At 39.8% G+C, this 17870-nt stretch overlaps 1 protein-coding gene across 1 annotated transcript; it reads right to left on the bottom strand.

The window, feature by feature from the left end:
* Positions 1-11330: 11330 nt before the first annotated feature.
* PIN6 (Auxin efflux carrier family protein) lies at positions 11331-15996 on the bottom strand. The gene is made up of 7 exons (XM_010245738.3): positions 15507-15996; positions 14618-15255; positions 13975-14179; positions 13600-13685; positions 13063-13220; positions 12849-12925; positions 11331-11889 (listed from the first exon to the last, which is right to left on the bottom strand). Exons 1-7 carry the CDS (start codon positions 15932-15934, stop codon positions 11823-11825), a joined length of 1659 nt encoding a protein of 552 aa, XP_010244040.1. The 5' UTR covers positions 15935-15996; the 3' UTR covers positions 11331-11822.
* Positions 15997-17870: the final 1874 nt, after the last annotated feature.

The raw sequence follows: 17870 nt of genomic DNA, 5'->3' as shown, positions 1-17870 counted from the left end.
TTAACATGATGAACATGAGAACTCCGGTGAAAATTGGGTAATAATACCATTGACGAAACTTATATTGCACGATCTAGCTGCTCCCTCGTGTCAGGTGATTTAGACCCTGATTTGGAAGGTTCCTTATCAGGGCTGAGCTGATGTGTTTCTGCAAGAGAGAATGTTAGAATGCCCGGTTGTCTCTACCCTGGGAGGGCACTCCAATGCTTAAGTAAAAAAAAAAAAATGTGTTTGAGAGTTCTTGAGAGAACGAGAGAGCTTGAGAGTGTATTATTGTGCGTACCTTCTCAAGTAGAAGTGAGTTAATATGGGTTTTGATGGTCAAAGCCATTTGCAACGGGCCTCACCTTCTTGCAGAGCCATTTTCACTTAGTTGGGCACATTAATATGTTGGTTGCGAGATCTGCATGGAGGTTACATTATGCCCGAGTAACTCTGAGGCATGTGATGCTGTAGGCCGGTCTAACGGTCAAGGTATTAATGTCCCGGAGATCTCGAGTTGGTAATGTGTTATCGGTTCAAGTCAGCGGGTTTTCCTCACAGGTCGTTGTGGATTCCTACAGCTCAACAAGTCTCTAAGACAAGTCACTGCTAGTTAGGGAGCCTGTCAGTTCGGCCTAGCCGAGGTGGAGGTTGGACTAAGCGAGGTGCTCTTGGCTAACTTGCCAAGCTAATTTGCTTACTCAGCGCTGAGGTGTTACTCAAAGGCCATGTGTTGCGAGGTGATTAGGACGATCGAATTACCCCTCATCAATAGCCCCCACTTCTGAGCCGACGTCAACTCGACAAAGGGAGTAGCTCTCGATAAGATAATTAGTTCAACTGGTTCGTATGTTGCCCGACTTACTTTCTTGGTCCGGTCTAAGGTCGGGTGGGACTACGATGGTTTTTTAAGTTTGAAATTCAAAAAGGAGGCACGCACAGCGGGAGCACCAAATTCAAATTCGAAAGAAGGCAAACCAATTTCAATTTTGAATTTGGGCATGCTCCATGGGTGTGCAAGTTTGAATTCAAAGTTGTTCGTGTGCATTGCCAGCTGTCGATTTGCTATTGGTGCATCTCCGCTATTCGTTCTTTTGTCTGGTGGGTTATAAGTATGGGGTCCCCACTGAGGTCCCACTTACACTGTTTTTGGAGCTTTCTAGAGGAGATTGTTCGAGTACTACTCTTTGTCCATTCTATCGAGGTTGCATTAGCTGATATCTGGTCTCCTTTACTCTTTCCAGTGAGTTTCTTGCCTCTTCTGATGTCTCATAGCCCTTTTGGTAGTAGGTTGCCCGATCAGAGGTCAGACAGTGAAGCGAGTTCCTCGAGGGAGGACTCCTTTGGGGAGTACTGTGCTAGTTCCTTAGTAGGGAAGAGGAGTGAGGTCGAGTAGGCTATAGCTGTCTTTGGCCCAACCAAGCTATCTGGAGAGTGAATTGTAGAGTTGTGCCATACCTATCAAATCGCTAATGAATACAACTGCATTGAGCTGCTTGCTGATCAGTACCCTTGGGAGCATGATTGAGATGATATCTACATCTATAAGGAGGCATTGGTTGATAGTCTTAGATTCGCTTTGCACCCTTTCATACTTTTGGTGCTGAGGTACTATGGTGTCTCTCTAGGCCAGCTCGCCCCCAACGCAATTTAGACCTTGGTGGGGCTGATCAGTATGTATCACCACCGTAACTTTCCTATGAACCTAGACATCTTCTCTTTCTTGTGTAATATGAAGAGATCACTATTCTTTTTTGCTTCTATCTCCCTTTTTGTAGTGGTTATAGAGTGTTGACCAATTTTTCTAATAAAGTCAAAGAGGAATAGTAGGTTTTTCTTCCTTTCTATGGACGGTGGCTAGGGCACGAGCACTATTTGGTATAACGATTGTCAAAGCTTCAATGAGTGTTAGGATGAAGAGCTGCGTGCTGTGGTTCAAGAATTTGTCCACCAGAGAGTCAAGGTAGAGAGCATTCTGGCCGAGCCCATGCTTATAAAGGCTGGCCTGAGTCACGTAGGTAGGATGGCCATTGAGTTTTCTGCATTTTCATTTGGTATTTTATTGATTTTAGTTCGGCTTTCTCTTTCTTTTCTCTAGATATGGCGAGCATGGCTTCGATGTTGGTAGTTTCCGGGGAAAAGAAGGCTTCAAGGAAGAAGCAAAGGGCAGATCTCCACTCCCTGATGGAGGGGACCTCGACTAGTGCTGAAGTGAGGTTGCCACACCCCGCTCCTCTTGTCGTCAACCTTGAGGGAGGCAGCGAGCCTATAAACACTTATCTGTACTCAATAGTTCCTGTTGCCTTCTAACCTCAAGTCAGCCAGGAGGGGCGTGAGGCCAGACCTTACGTCTCAGAATTCCTTACTTTGTTCCTAATGACAACGTCTTTATACTAGATCACGTATATGATCCTCGGGTAGCTATTTGGATGGCTAGGGGTATGTTGCTTATTAAAGATGTTCGTTATTACCGTCACCTGGACCCAATCGATGCCGAAGCTCGGATGGCCCACCACATCATTCAGGTTCGTCTCCTTGTAGGATTTCTCTCTTTTTTGTTTCTAGGATGTCTATTCTAATCATGCTTTCCTTCTTTTGGTAGGCGAACACCATTGGGCTGGTTTTGCTGGACCATGTTCATGTGAGACAGAAGGAGAGAGGTGAGATGTAGGCAAACATCACCGCACTACAGGCTAAGATGTAGAAGGTCCAGCTCGACTTGGAGGAGGATTGCCAATGCTTTTATGAGTTGAACCAGAAAATGCAACGTGAGTTGACCGAGGCTCAAGACACTATTGCTGCCCATACACGCCAACTGGAGGAACTGTGATCGAAGTATACCCAGGACATTCGTTAGGCTGAGGAGGCAGTCGTTGCTCACTTCTTGGAGTCCCTTGAGTATGAAAAGAAGAAAGTGGAGGATGCTCTTCCTTCAATAAAGAAGGGTTTCAAACTTTGTCGCCACTATTTGAAGATGATGCATCCTATTTTCGATTTTGGCTCTTTCTCTGTGGACAATGTACTGGGCGAGCTCGCCACTTAGGTTGATGAGGAGCCTTTGACTCCCAACGGGGATGAGTAGGAAGACGGAGAGGTGGGGAATGGTGTCGACAACGAGCTGTAGGGCATCCATGAAGAATAGTTTGACTTGTTCGATGGGTTCTATTTCTCTGATGATTCTGGGGGCGTATGCGCTCTTATAAGTTGTTTTTGGGCCAGCGTGCTCATTATCTCTGAACTTATAACACTTAGTCTTTTTTACATGTACGATCATTGGCCTTTCTTTTCTTAGAGTATAATGAAATTTAGACTTTTACATTTGGTGTTTTTCTTTTGGATGGAATTCTTCTTGTTTCTGTTGTTTAGCTTGGTCAAATTGTCGCCAAGTTGATCGGGTGCCTTGGTGCAAAAATTTTATTCTTGTCGAGTTGTCGTGAGGTAGGCCTTAATGCCTTAGCTTCTTTTCGTAGTTGTTGTTCAGAACTTATCTTCTATGTTCTTTTTGGTTGAGTTGTTGGTAGGTTGGCCTGAATGCCTTGATATTGCGTGGGGGGATGATGGTTGGGTGTAGGGGGCCATCTATTTGTCCAATGGTCACAATGGGGATTTGGTTGTTGTTGGCCAGCTAGTTGCTTCAGGAAGCCATTGCTTTCTTAGTTCTTAAAAAGAGGTAAAGAGAGTACTAGCTTTTTGTTACAATTTCCCACAGATGGTGCCAATTGATATTGTGTGATCTGGCTTCTCCCTTGTGTCAAGTGATTCGGACTTTGATTTGGAAGGCTCCTTATCAGGGCCAAGTTGTGTCACGCCGAGCTAGATGTGGCCAAGCTGATGTGTTTCTAAAAGAGAGAATGTTAGAGTGCCCAGTTTGTCTCTACCTGGGAAGGGCAATCCGATGCTTAAGTCAGAAGATGTGTTAGAGTGTTCTTGAGAGAATGAGGGAGCTCGATAGTGTATTATCACGCGTACCTTCTCAGGTAGAAGTGAGTACTTTATATAGGTTTCGATGGTCATAGCCTTTTGTAACGGGTCTCACCTTCTCGTGGAGTTGTTTCCACTTAGTTGGGCGCATTAATATGTCGATTGCGAGATCTACGTCGAGGTTATGTTATGTTCGAGTAACTTTGAGGCGTGCGATGTGGTAGGCCGGTCTAATGGTCGAGGTATTAACATCTCTGAGATCTCGGGCTAGTAAAGTGTTATCGGTCCAAGTTAGTGGGTTCTCCTCGCAAGTCGTGGATTCCTACAACTTGGCAAGTCTTTGAGATAGTTGTCGCTAGTTAGGGTGCTTGTTAGTTCGGCCCAGCCGAGGTGGAGGTCGGCTTAAGCGAGGTGCTCCTGGCTAACTTGTCGAGCTAATTTGCTTACTCAGTGCTGAGGTGTTACTCGAAGGGCATGTGCCGCGAGGTGATTAGGAGAACCAAGTTACTGCTCATCAGGAACGATTCCAGCTGAGCTTGGAATCATTGAGTTGCTTCAAGTGCTGGACTTGAAGAACCTTCACCTTGTTGGTGAGATCCCCAACGATTTAAGCAATTTCAAGTTTTTACTAGAGCTGTGAATTCTACACATCTTTGATAAACAAATCCGTGTATCCCATATTTCTTTGAATTGACATTGAGATTTCGAGTTCTTAATTGTAGGGACGTTTCAAATAATGTCTTACAGTTAGAAATTCCTTAGACCCTCTACAACTTGACATACCTGAAAATCCTTGACCCACATAGGAACCAATTGAACGGAAGCATTCCAATGATCTTGGGGAAGAAAGTTGTAGAAATAGAAGAATGCTTTCGAAGATTTTAAATCATTGAATTTTGAGAGTTTTATAAAAAACTAAAGAGAGAATGCACTTAAGATCATCAAAACGGGGAAAGATAGTAGTAATGAAAACAATTTTCATATCTAGAGATTTTTTTGGCAAGAATTGACAAGAAATTCAAAGAAATTAGAGCAAAGAGCGAGGAGATTGATTACAAACGGACAAATAAAGTCGATGGAATTCAAATTTCTCACTATTGGAGATTTTTAACCAAAGAAAGTTAGCCCTGGTTTCCTTTTCCGATGACGATTAAAGGTATTTTTGGGTCAATTAATTTTAAGGTAAAATAGAAAAACCTCCCTTAAAGTTTCTGACAATCATAAAAACCTCCATTATAGTTTTACTTTAGCAAAAGCCTCCCCTAAATTTTTAAAGAATGAGATAAAAACCACCCATTCCGTCAATGATCAAGACGAAAAATGTCAATAGTTACAAAAATTACCCCTAGGTGTCATTAATGATTTTATCCTAATCGAGTGACAAAATCCTCCCTTTCCCGTCGTGGCATTGTCCCTCTTTGTTTCAACCTTCTTCCTTCTTCCTTTCCTCGAGAGAAGAAATGTTTTTTTTTTCCCTTCTATTCTATTCTTTTCCTACTTCCCACCTAAGCGATGCGGAAAAACAAAAAAAGTGGGCTGGGTTCTTTGCTACTCCATCTCGTCCAATGTTTTTTCTAGTTGGCTAGTCATTTCAGTCAACCTCAACCAACCAATTCAGTTAAAAATCCATGTTTGGAAGAACCTAGTGCTCTCTTAACCGGAGTTGCCTTTGTCTCCAACGTCGCTTGAGAAGTATCAATCGGTGCAATGGTTTGAGATTAAGAATGCTTAATCAAGTTTAAGAATGAAAAGGGCAATTTTCATGGATACCCTATGTTGCCATCTAGAGATTTAATCCGGAAAAGTAATCCGAAGGGTTATCCTACCCGATGTGTGGTTGTCTGTCTTGTTTGATTTAGAGAGGTGATTGATATGCTCAATCTATATATCAAACAAGGGGACTTGTCGAACTAACCATGTGTTAATTTCCTAGGATAGATTAGCTCTATGCTATCATGATCATGTCTACCACCTAATTTCTTCTGGATTCATTGATGCAAGTCAATAGAAGAACTCTTTTTTATATCTGAATTCCTATTAAAGTATTTTGCTTAGCTAAGACATGTTTCTTTTTCCTCCGAAGCTTGATAAAGAGCGATGCATAAAACATGTGTTAATTATTCTAATATCTTGTTCCGTGAATAATAACAAAGAAAGCATGGGAGGAGGAAGTTGTTTCTAATATCTTTGTGGTTGTTGATGAGGACTATCTGAGTTGGAAGATGTTGGATGCAGTGAGATTGTTAGCCTTGAGGGGCTTCAAACAAGTTTTTTTTACCAAAGTTTTGGAGTTTCATTTAAACAAAAGAAGGTTAGGGTGAGTTTAGCATAGGAAAGGGAAGATATCTCTTTGGGGAGGAGAGCTTCTTCACAGCAAGGCAGGACGATAATGTTGCAGCCTATGCTGATGAAGAGAGCTGAATTTCAAGCAAGTGCTATGGGAAACTAGGGGACGAAGTTAGCATGGGAAATTATATCATTGTGTTTCGTGTTTCCATCGGAGGGGATGTCCTTCTGAGGTCGTTGACCGACCTGAGATGCTTGTAATCACCCCGTGATCGACCATTCTTGTTACAGGTGAGAGTGTTTTAGTTGTTGGTTTAATTTAAATTCTTTTGGTCTTGGGTTGTCGATAGAGGTCTGGTGATAGTCGTGGAGATTAATAGGTGCATGTTGTGTCCCTCCTTGAATCAATAGAGTTTGGATGAGAGATTGAGTGTTGAGTTCCTCCTCTTCAAACTCAAAAAACTGGGATGGGAAAAGAGGGTAGAGAGGTCAGCGGGAGAGAGGATAACATGTCGATAAGGGTATTTCAGTGAAAATAGATGCAAATTAATTTACAAAAGGGTAAAATAGATAATTGGGAAAAATTGATTCACCGCTTTAACATTTTTCGTTTTGATCATTAACCAAAGAGAAGTTTTTGTTGCATTCTTTAAAAATCTAGGGAAGGCTTTTGCTAAATTGAAACTGTAGGGGAGGTTTTTATGATTGTCAGAAATTTTAAGGGAATTTTTGAATTTTACCCTTAATTTTAAGAATGAAGGATGATGAAGGGAAATTTGGCCCAGCCTTGTAACAGGGAGACACGTGGATGTGACTTGGCATAAGTGACCTCAGCATGATCAGTTCGGTGCGTGGACGTTACTAGACACAAATGACAACCCAGCATGATCAGTTCGCTACAAAGCAACCTCGGGTACCTTGTTACCCCAAACTAGAGTTACTTCAAGCTAAGATCATCCCGAACTAAGATCACCTCAGTACCAAGTCCGCAATAGATCGAGCTCGAACAGCTGGGCCCACCTCGAAAAGCGTTCACCTCGGTTCAAGCCTACTTCGGTGCAAGATCATCTCAGTACTAAGGCACTTCGGCATTCAAAGTAGGTTGGGTCTGAAGAACCCGAGCTCAGGCAGCTCGCCACCAAATAGCCCAACACTTCACAGGCAACTTGCTACATAGTCAGGCCGAGCTCCGCGTGACAACATCGAGGATCTCACCACCGTACCCCACATCTTACAGGATCGTACCTTAACGGCTATATTAGCTCACCCATTCCTCGATCCAGGCGGAGATGGGCAACCTTACCGGTTTGTGGCATTATCCCCACCTACTACAAAAGCAGATCCCATCACAGCGAGGATCCAAGAACTGCTCCACCAAACCCGCAGGAACTCCAGTATATAAATACCTCACCCCCCAGGGGCGAAGGTATGATGTGTAATCTTTGCTCTCTAGCTCTCTAATTCTTTGATATCATCTTCAAGCTCTCTATTACGTGCTAACTTAGCCATCAGAGTGTCCCCACCAGGTAAGCCCCCCCGGGATCTCTGATTCATCTCTCGCAGGTTACTCAGTCCCCGTCGTTGCTAGCAGCCAGATCGTCTCCAGTAGGGAGCAGCCGGATTACGCCACATCAAAATCCAATTAAAAAATTTGATGTCAGACGGATATTGAAAATCTATATTTGAATTTGAATTCGATTAAATATTCAAATATTTGATTTGATTTAAATTTAATCAATTAATTATTTTAAGTAATTAATAAATATAAAAAATAAATATTTTATTGATAAAAAAAAGTATATAAATATATAAATTATTTATATAATTTAGTTATTATATAAAATACTTAAATATTATATATATTATATATAAAAATAAAATAATCTATTGAATTTGAATATTTATCGAATTGAATCAAATTATATCTAAATTCAATTCAATTATGTCGAATTTTGAATTCGAAATTGGATTTTCTAATACCATTGACACTCCCTTGTTATATTCCAAGAGTCTAATGCTTTTAGATTCCTCATTTTGTATATTAGATGAGGGAGATCAAGATTAGTATAAAATTTATAGCTAACAGCTTGTTAGGTAGATGGGTATTGGCAATGAATATATGAATATAGAGGTTTCAAATAATTTATACATTCACATATCTACAAAGAAGGAAATTAAGCTGAAAAGTGGTTAGCCAACTCAGGCCAAACAAGTAAACTAGGTAATTAATGAAAAGAAACTAAATTACATATCTACCAAAGAATAGATGATGATGATGAGCCACACTAATATTGTTATTATGGAGTCTTTTTTTTTATATTTGGTGCCACACACCACTAATAACCCCTTATATGTATATGCGGCACTCTACAAGTAGGCTTTCACAGTTACCGAGATAGTTATTGAAACCTAGGTCCAATTCCTTGAGATTGGTTGTATTTTAAAGAGCTGCATGACAAATAATCTATATGTTTGGTTCTTCTTCCTTGAGATTGGTTGTATTTGCACTCTGTCAGCAAATGCCTCATTAACTGCATTTCTATGTATTGAAATTTGCAAAAGTAAACTTTAGTTTCTATGTGCCTCTTTCGTTTCAGGAAGTTTCATTTTGGAGCTTCCTGAAACAGGTATGCATTTATTGGCATTTTGCGCCTATATGTCATAAACACCCTCATTAATTGCTTTTCTCGAATTTGCAGTCACACAAGTACAAACGTATATTGAATAAACATAAACGGAACCAAACACCCTAAATATATATAGGAAAGATAGAGTATTAATTAGAAATAGTTATATATGCATATATCGAATATGGATTATTAGAATTTTAATTTTATTGATATTATTTATTTATTTTTTTTAAGCAAAAGCCATTGGCTAATTCATTGAGAAGCATCTTTCAGGAGAACAGGTACAAGGAATTCTAGGGATATAGTCCAAGTGGAACTTATGGTCAAAGAACAAATCTTTTTTGCAATTAGAAGAGCAACCATATTACTTGTACGATGAACGAAGGAGATACAATGAAAAAGTAAAGCTCCGCAAAAATCTCTTGCATTCGGCTATTACATAATGTAACTTTTGTTGGTAAATTTTGATCATTAATATTAATAATTTAATATAATACTTAATATTGTGTAAGTCGAGGAATTAGAGAGATTATTGTCATGAAGGTATGTAAGCAGCTGTCATCACTTGGGTGGCATTTGATAATATTGTTCAGACCTATGAAGTCTGAAAATGTTGCTTTTTAGGCATCATAGGTGTTTGGGAAGTGTATTTGAATTTGGGTCCAAAAATTATTTTCAAATCTGAAATAATAAGACATGGATCAGGCGTTAAACACGTTCAAATGTGTTTCAGACTTGATCAAAAGTCCAAAATACCCTTAAACTCTCGTCTCTCGTCTCTCTCTCTTTCTCGTCTCTCGTCTCTCTCTCTCTCTCTCTCTCTCTCCTTTCTTATTCTTCTTCTTCTCCTGCCACTACAACTCCTTTGACAAACTAGCGGTGTCAAGTTCCGGCCTTCTCCCTCTCTCTCTCTCTCTCTCCTTTATTCTTCTTCTTCTCTCGCCATTGCAACAATGAAACTGAATAGTCTAATATAAAGTAAAATAGTAAAATTAGTGAATTTTAGATGTTGAAGGTTTGATTCAACACAAACAACTTTCTTTATTTAGAGCTTCTAAAAAGTCAAAAAATAATTATGTTTCTTTTCAGATTTCAAACACTTTTAATATTTTTTTTAACTTTTCAGATTTCAGACAATTTTAATATCTTTTTAACTTTTCAGATTTATCAAACGCCACATTAGATTGTTATCAGGCAGCCATAACCAAGAAAGACCAGTGGATCCATATAATGCTACAAACACATTAATACCACAAATTAATTAATTAATACAAGAGTGAGCAATCAACACTCAACAGAGCAGTATATAAATGGTAATCTCCTCGTTGTCATGATCATCAAACACAGACTTGTTGCCTTTGCTAATGTAATCCCCTTGGCTTATTCATTTTTTAACCTGTTAATAGTGAAGATGAGATATCACGCTTATTAAGCACTAGTGAATAGTGATAAAGAATAGAGAGATATAATGGAAATTGATTCTTTAATATTGTATAGGTTTACTTGCCTTTCCCTTTCTTTTTCCCACATTTTCTTTTAAAACAAACACAGAAAGAAACTACATGTCAAAGTGATAATTCGACACCCAATGCAGGATTTCTGATTCATCATTCACTCACTCATCATCATGTCTAGGTGATAGTGCTGATATCATCGCCAAATTCACCCTAGATGTTGAAGAAAATAATCGCTACAGATGTTGCCATTTCCAACAATCACAATCACCCATATCCAGATGATGAAAGAACAAAATCTCAGAACCAGAACTAATGTAATCCGTTCAATTAGGTTCGGTTGATCGAGTAAAACTGACCTATTGACGGCCCTAGCCCCAAATTCCCGGATGCTTGGCCAAGGATTATGGTATGATGCGATTACTATTTCAATCAAGTTTGGTAGCCCAAGCTGGCCCATTGGACGCAGGCAAGATCGGTTGTTCATCAATTCATTAACTGTATCTTGCCACCAACAATAATTTGATACATGTTTTCATACAAAATTATTTTGGCTTTTGCTTCAACCTAACGGGATATGGCCCATCCCATATACTTGGACTAATGGGCATTTGTCATAATTGTATAGGAAAGCAAACTCTTCCATCAGTAAAAGGAAAATCTTCTTCTCAACTTAGAAAATAATGAATCTTTTTTATTGAATAATTGGGTCTTCTGGGGTGCTTAAACTTTTCCCATCTTTTCCATAGTCTTTTAAGTCATCGAATTTTTTCCATACCGTTTCTCCACAGCCCTAAATCCTTCCTGTAAAGGACAAAAGAAAAAATTGTCTCCTGTCTGTGGAATCTCTACTTTTAGTCCCATTAACTTGGGTGAATAAAGGCAAAGAGTGGATAGTCAAGGGCCTTCTCCCTTCATTTACTAGAATTCCAAGCCAAGCAATAAGATTAAATCCACTGAAAAGGAGGAAACAAGAACTAGTGTGCGATGATTGTTTGGAAATCAAAAACAGATAGAAATTTTAAGAGGGTGGGCAGTGAAATAATTTTCCCTTCCCTGAGTCAAACTAACATGAACAACTACTTTAATTTAACAATATATATTTTACTTCCACCATCCACCACTCCCCACAAAGAAAACAATATTCTCCTATCCTAATCATAAGTCATGATCATACTCCATTTCCTTTCGGCTACCACTAACGTACATGCTCATCCCAAAGCTAGAAACTCTACCACATTGATTCCTCATCAAGTTCTTATTAACCCTGGTTTTTTCTGCATTTTGAGCAAGAGACAAAGAGAAGAAAGAAAACCCAACTTTCTCTAAGAAACTAATACATTCCCTCCATGACTTAGCTCATGCTTCCAACACATTTTTTTTTTCTAGTCAAGAGGCTCCGAAAGCGGAGCTGGTTTACATGAACATGTGGCAAATCTGGTAAACCCCACATACATGTAGTTTAACATCATCGTCGATCGGCGGTTGGCAGCAGTCGCAGGGAAAGACAGATGCTCCACATGCTTTATTCAGTGGCAACCTTCCCCTTTCATAGGCCTAGCAATATGTAGTAGAGGAGGGTGACAGGCAAGGAAACTAACATGCCAAAGATGACCCTGCAACAATGAAGGAGACAATGCTGAGTTGAAGATGAAGAACAAGAAAAGGAGCTAGTGTGTGATGATTGCTGAATGTAGAATCATGTTCAATGACTCTCTATTTGCTAAAGTGGCATTTCTTTTGTGGGGGATGGGAGGATTTAAAAGCCATTCATGATGTGGAGCCACATAGCTAGATGTTAGAATGCAATCAATACAAAACTCCTACCCACATTTTTAAGGACAAGGCTACACTCATTATTGCTGTCCAGCGAAAAAAACAAGAAAAAACTCTAATCACCAGTTTTATGTGCTCATCAAATCCTAAGGCAAGCTATACTTGGAAATGGGATCTAAAATATGGAGTAAGCTGCTCTTGATTGTGTTTCCATATAATTAAACAGAAATTCTGACCTTTAGGTTTTTGTCTGTGAAAACCCAAAAAAAACCCGTCAACTAAATGACTGTAGCTCTGTGGAGAGAGAGAGAGAAAGAGAGGTTTTTTTGTTGTTGGGGAGTATGGGGGAGGGCTGGGGTTGGAGGGTTATCATGCAAAGAGACAAAAATATTCATGTAGCCTCCAGGCACACAAGAATTCTAGTGGGATCCAATGGAATAAAGGGCCGAATGACAGCCAACAACTTTGTCTTTTTTCAGAGGATATAGAAGAGGCAGAGGAAATTATACTACCACTTCCCTCCCTCGTTATAAAGGTGTTGACTTCTCACTGACTCAAAGTTCAGAAAGACATAAAGTGAAAACTGCCTCCTCATGAGAAATAGCTAACGAATTTCAACAACAAAGATAATTTAAACAAGCAAAGGCGCTTTTGAAATTTCTGTCAAAAAGAAAACTCATGGCATGCAGATGCAGTAGGGAGACAACTATGTAACAATGCACACACACACATATGATATAGTGGTAAACTTGCCGAGTACAGAACATAAAAAGCAGTAAATGAAATGTGAAACCCATACCCTGTGCTAAGTATGTCAGGGTGCAGTCCATATTCCCTAGCAAAGACGAATGGTACAATTCCTTGTGGAAGAGCAGCCTGTGAGATTCATAGTAAATCAACAATTTGAAACATTTAAAACCCTAACATAACAACCTTGAATGTGCTTCTTTTTTGTTATTATGTTTAAAACATATATAATACCGATTCGTGGATGTATGTAGATGCTCTTGTACCTGTACAATGGCGGTATGTAACCGAACTCCTCTTAATCCAACCGCGAGAGATGCTGCTGACATTACTGTAGGTCCGGTGATAAAACGAATCACCATACCTAGTGTTGCCATTTTCATTCCACAGGCTATGATCCTGGGCTGAAGAGCCATGAACAGCCCTGTTGATTGTTCATTGTGGTCATTAGGAAGTTAATTTTTAGAAAAGATAGAATAAAAAATGAAGTCAATGATAACTCCAATAGATGGTAAAATGACAAGAGACAGGGCTAGACAATTTATTTGTTGCAAGTTGCGAGGACTATATACAAGAGACAGGGGTAGACGGAAATGGACACTAGTTGAAATAACAGAAAATGATTTAAGCATTCATAAATTAACAATGGATATGACAATAAATGGAACATTATGGCAAAATAACCCCATATAGTTGGGATAAGGCTTAGATGATAATACTGATGTATTTGTGTGATTGGTGAAGGAACTTAGGTTTGATTGCCAAAAAAATTTAAGAAAAAGAAGAAGATAGCTTGTATATACCTAGACTGAACATGGCCATCCCAAGTCCTGCATCCGAAATTATCTTTATTGAATGTTTCACCAAACTAGGCATGCCAACACCCCACCTGCTCAGTTCACAAAACCCTGTTACAATTTTAATTCCATTTCAATTGATTATTTCCATCCCCATACCCTACTAGCTAGGTCAGTGGCCGGGTGACAACCTCACCCAAGTCTAGTTATGTGGTAGAACCGGATATACAGCTGACTAGTTAGACCAACCAAATTGATAATTAATTTTAATCCGGTCCAAGCCTGATTCATTCTAACACTACTTCCCTGCCCCACGCAATAAAAAAAAAAAAAAAAAAAATCAAGTGACCATCATAGTCTTATTAGTAGCTAGGAACTTACTTGAATGAAATTAGAGACCAGAGGAGGCCTAATACGCTGGAGTAAGCGTTAGGATTGCGAGATAGTTTTCGACCAACCATGATAAGTATGAGTCTCAACATCACAAGGGTGCGCGGCATTTCCTGATTCCCGGCCGCTGCGGGCTTCGATTCTGTTTCCTCATTTTCTGTAATTTTTGTGTCATTTCTGAAGCTAAGATCTTTCTCTGCACAATAAAATAAGACTAAAAAGTGAGATTTAATGCAATTCTAAATATTTAACTTTTCTAAATGCTGTTACTGTTATTAACTTATTATTATTATTATTATACACGTGGCAATATGTATTGGGTAAAAGTTTTGAGCTCCGAAAAAATTTGCCACGTGTAAGAATCTTGGTTCGTTCAAAGAAGCTCACTAACGACCCACTTAGCAAACCTAATAATAAGTTAAACGACTGGGTTGATACTGATTAGTGTGTCACCTCAGTCATTCATATAGGAGGCAAAAAAAGTACAAATCTGAAAAGCTGAGTAGGTTCCTGGCCTGAATTGTTTATATTCTCTTTCTTCTTTAACTTATGCTCTCTCTTGACAAAAACAAGGCCCTGGAAGCTACGACAGCGAGACATACGACAGAGCAGAGCTGCCTATTCTACCACGTACCTCCGAGTCCAACATCTTTGCACCCTTGTTTGTCCCCCCCAGCTTGACCCTTCCCCGGTGACTCCCACACCATCTTCACGCCGGAGAATGCTGGTGACGTCTGCCGGAAAACCCTCCCACCTGCCGGAGATCTGATCCACGTCGGTGTATTTGATGTTGTCACCGTCGTTGTATCCAATTCATTAAAATTTGATGCGCGTGGCGTTGGCTGGAGGGAGTAGGCGTCGGATGATGCATACCCGGATAGCCGGGGGCTGGCTGCCGACCGGTAGCCGAATGCCAAATCGGCATTGCAGAAACCTATATCTGTGTTCCCGTGGTTGAACTCGCGAGGTGGGGCTGGAGTGTTTACTGAATAGATTTCGGCTCCTGATAGGTTTGATGCACGTGGGGTAATTCCAATGGAGGATGATAATGCTGAATCCGGGGCGGACGACGTAGACCGTCGGATACGAACTCGAATGCGGCCGTTGCCGTCAACTTCCGACTCGGTACGTAGTGGGTCCCGGCCGTCGAGGGAAATTACATCACCGTCGATCTCGAATTTTTCTATGGAAGCAGCTGCGGAGCCCGGGAACTGGTCCTGGATTAGTAGGGTTGCAGCTCTATATTCAAACAAGAACAGTAGAAGCGTATACCTGCATCATAACCCATATCCAGATTAAGCTTTTATATAGACCCAATAACAAAACATTCATTATTCTTGTCTAATCTTTCTCTTCCTTCACTACTTTTTACCATCTTTTCACAGCACAGACACAAACACAGAGAGAGAGAGAGAGAGAGAGTTGCGGTGTGACTGAAGAAAGAGAACCCAGAAAGAAAACCAAATCAAATAAAGAAATGGTGTAGCACAGAACTGGGTTATGGAGTAAGATAATATCAGTACCAGATTATACATTGTAAAACGACCAGTTGCACCATGAGGCTCTGAGTGAAGTCTCCATACATGGACTTGAGCAATGGAATGCCCATGACTAGTGTGTTTGGCAGTGTTGCAACAGAGAAGAGAGTAATTAACCAATCTAGTCCTCCATGGAAGATCATGGCCCAGAGGGAGAGCAAAACAAGCACCAAGATCTTAGAAACAGTATCAGCCAGTATGAACTTGGTGTCCATCTGGTATGGGTTGTTCTGAGATATGAAGTGGAATGACAACACAGGAACAGCAAACACAGCAACGAACCGATTGATGCCGGAGCATTGCTCCGGCGTAAATATCTTCCACCATTTCACCGAACCATACGCCACCAACATGGCAAAGTAGAGTGGAACCATCGCGCACATAACCTTGTAGAAGTCATCTGCACTTATCATCCTTCTCTCTCTCTTTCTCTCTCAACTCCGAAGGCCTGCGGGCTAACCAACGGATGAAATTAATAATAGTGGAGGAAGAACAGGGAAGCTAAAAGCATATATATATAGGATCTTGTTTACGAAAATGCCCCCTTGAAAAATGTCATTCACAGAGAAGTCCCTTGATTTGCAGAAATTATGGGAAAATAGGAAATCATCAGATTCATGGGAGAAAATTGAGAAGTTCCCTAGACAGGTCACCTATCTAGATTAACAAATTACCAATTGGGCCTAGTGGGCCGATTGAAATGATGCCTTTTGAAGAAGGATGCATCCTAAAGCAATAGAAGTTTTGCCTCAATATAATTTTCCACGTGTCATCCAATAAGAACGGATTTGATTACTAATGGCTTTTAGGATTATTCAATTTTATTTGACTGTTCGTGTTTGGCTCCCTACTCATTAGAACATGGGGATTTGCTTTTTACAAGTCAAAGGGGGCTTGATTGCGGCTTAAAGTGGGAAATAGAACAAGGAGATGAAAACAGGGATTAAATTGGGCCCACATGTCTGTTATATAACTTAAAAAGGAGGAATAGGAATAGGAACTCGATGTAACTGAATGGCCAGAAGCCCACTTTCTAGTATGTGGGCTAAGGCCCAATTAATGAAAACCAACAATGGGTTATGGGTATCAGTTAAAAGTTAAAACTAGGTTTGAATTTGATGCATAATCAATGTCTGGGGTACACAGACATCCCTACACGAAGGGCTGGGGCCCATTCCAATGGCATCCACATAGGATGATTCAGTCTCACACATGACACACCCAAAAGCAGATGGATCAGATGATGATTGCAACCATTCGATCAGATTGTGTTGTTTGTTAGAGTGTGAGAAGGGATTGTGAATCTCGAAAAGCAATGACTAGATCCAAGGGTAATGATCAACCAAGTGGTCCCACCCTCGTGCATTTGGGTGGTCGTACCTGGGCCACATGTTCCCCTACTGTGACACAGTGGTAGAAAAGGAGAAAATGCAGGGTAACTTTCTTGTAAATAAAGTAAAAGATGACGTATGGACATTCCTTGCTTTTCAACTTGATAGATAGGGTATAAATGCAGGTTAAATTCTCAGGCAAAGGTGAATTGGCCATGGCCTTCTACCATCATCTCATCTGACATCAACCCCTTGGACTCTCCTCTCTCCACCTCCAAATTTACCTTATTCAGTGGTTCTCTGCGTCTGGAATCTGCTTAACGGTTGGGTCCCCATTTGTAAAGAAGCTTGGTTGATTTCTCAAAAAGAAAAAAAAATCTTTTTTTTATCGCATAAGTAGCATTTTGTTTTCAAAAAATATCCTTAATTTACTAATTTTATTAAAAATGAAGGATGAAGACTCTGTTTGGTTATACTTAGATTAAGGGAGATTAAAGATTTCTACCAAAAAAAAAAAAAATTAATGCTATTTACCATATTGTTTGTAAAAAATAGATGTCTTCCAATATGAAAGATAACATTGCATAAAAATACTATTCTTTATATCTGTGCGCACAAATGCTATACACATATTATAGATAAGACACTACAGCCATACATCCAGAACATCTCTCCTACTTGTATACTGTCTATAGCATATATATACAGCATTTTGCATGCAATTACAATCCTCCAACACTCATATATTTCTCAATAGCATTTTAGTAACTTTTTTTTGATGGATAAATAAAATTGCAATATTAAAGCATAAGAGATGAACAATCATGAGCTACAACTCAATTTAAGTTTTTGAGCTACAAAATGGAAGGCTGTATTACCTACTCTAAATATAAATACAAAATCCTACATGTTTTTTTGGATAATAATAAAATAAGAAAGACATACAAAAACAACCCCTAAATGGCAAGGTTTTCCTCTTGAGTGATGAGTCTAATCCCTCCTTCAGCGAACCCCTTGC

The sequence above is a fragment of the Nelumbo nucifera genome, chromosome 1 (genome assembly GCF_055504915.1).
Source record: "Nelumbo nucifera cultivar China Antique chromosome 1, China Antique-T2T, whole genome shotgun sequence".
Classification (NCBI taxonomy): Eukaryota; Viridiplantae; Streptophyta; class Magnoliopsida; order Proteales; family Nelumbonaceae; genus Nelumbo; species Nelumbo nucifera.
The sequence above is the reverse complement of the archived record's forward strand: the minus strand, read 5'-3'. Positions and strand labels throughout refer to the sequence as shown.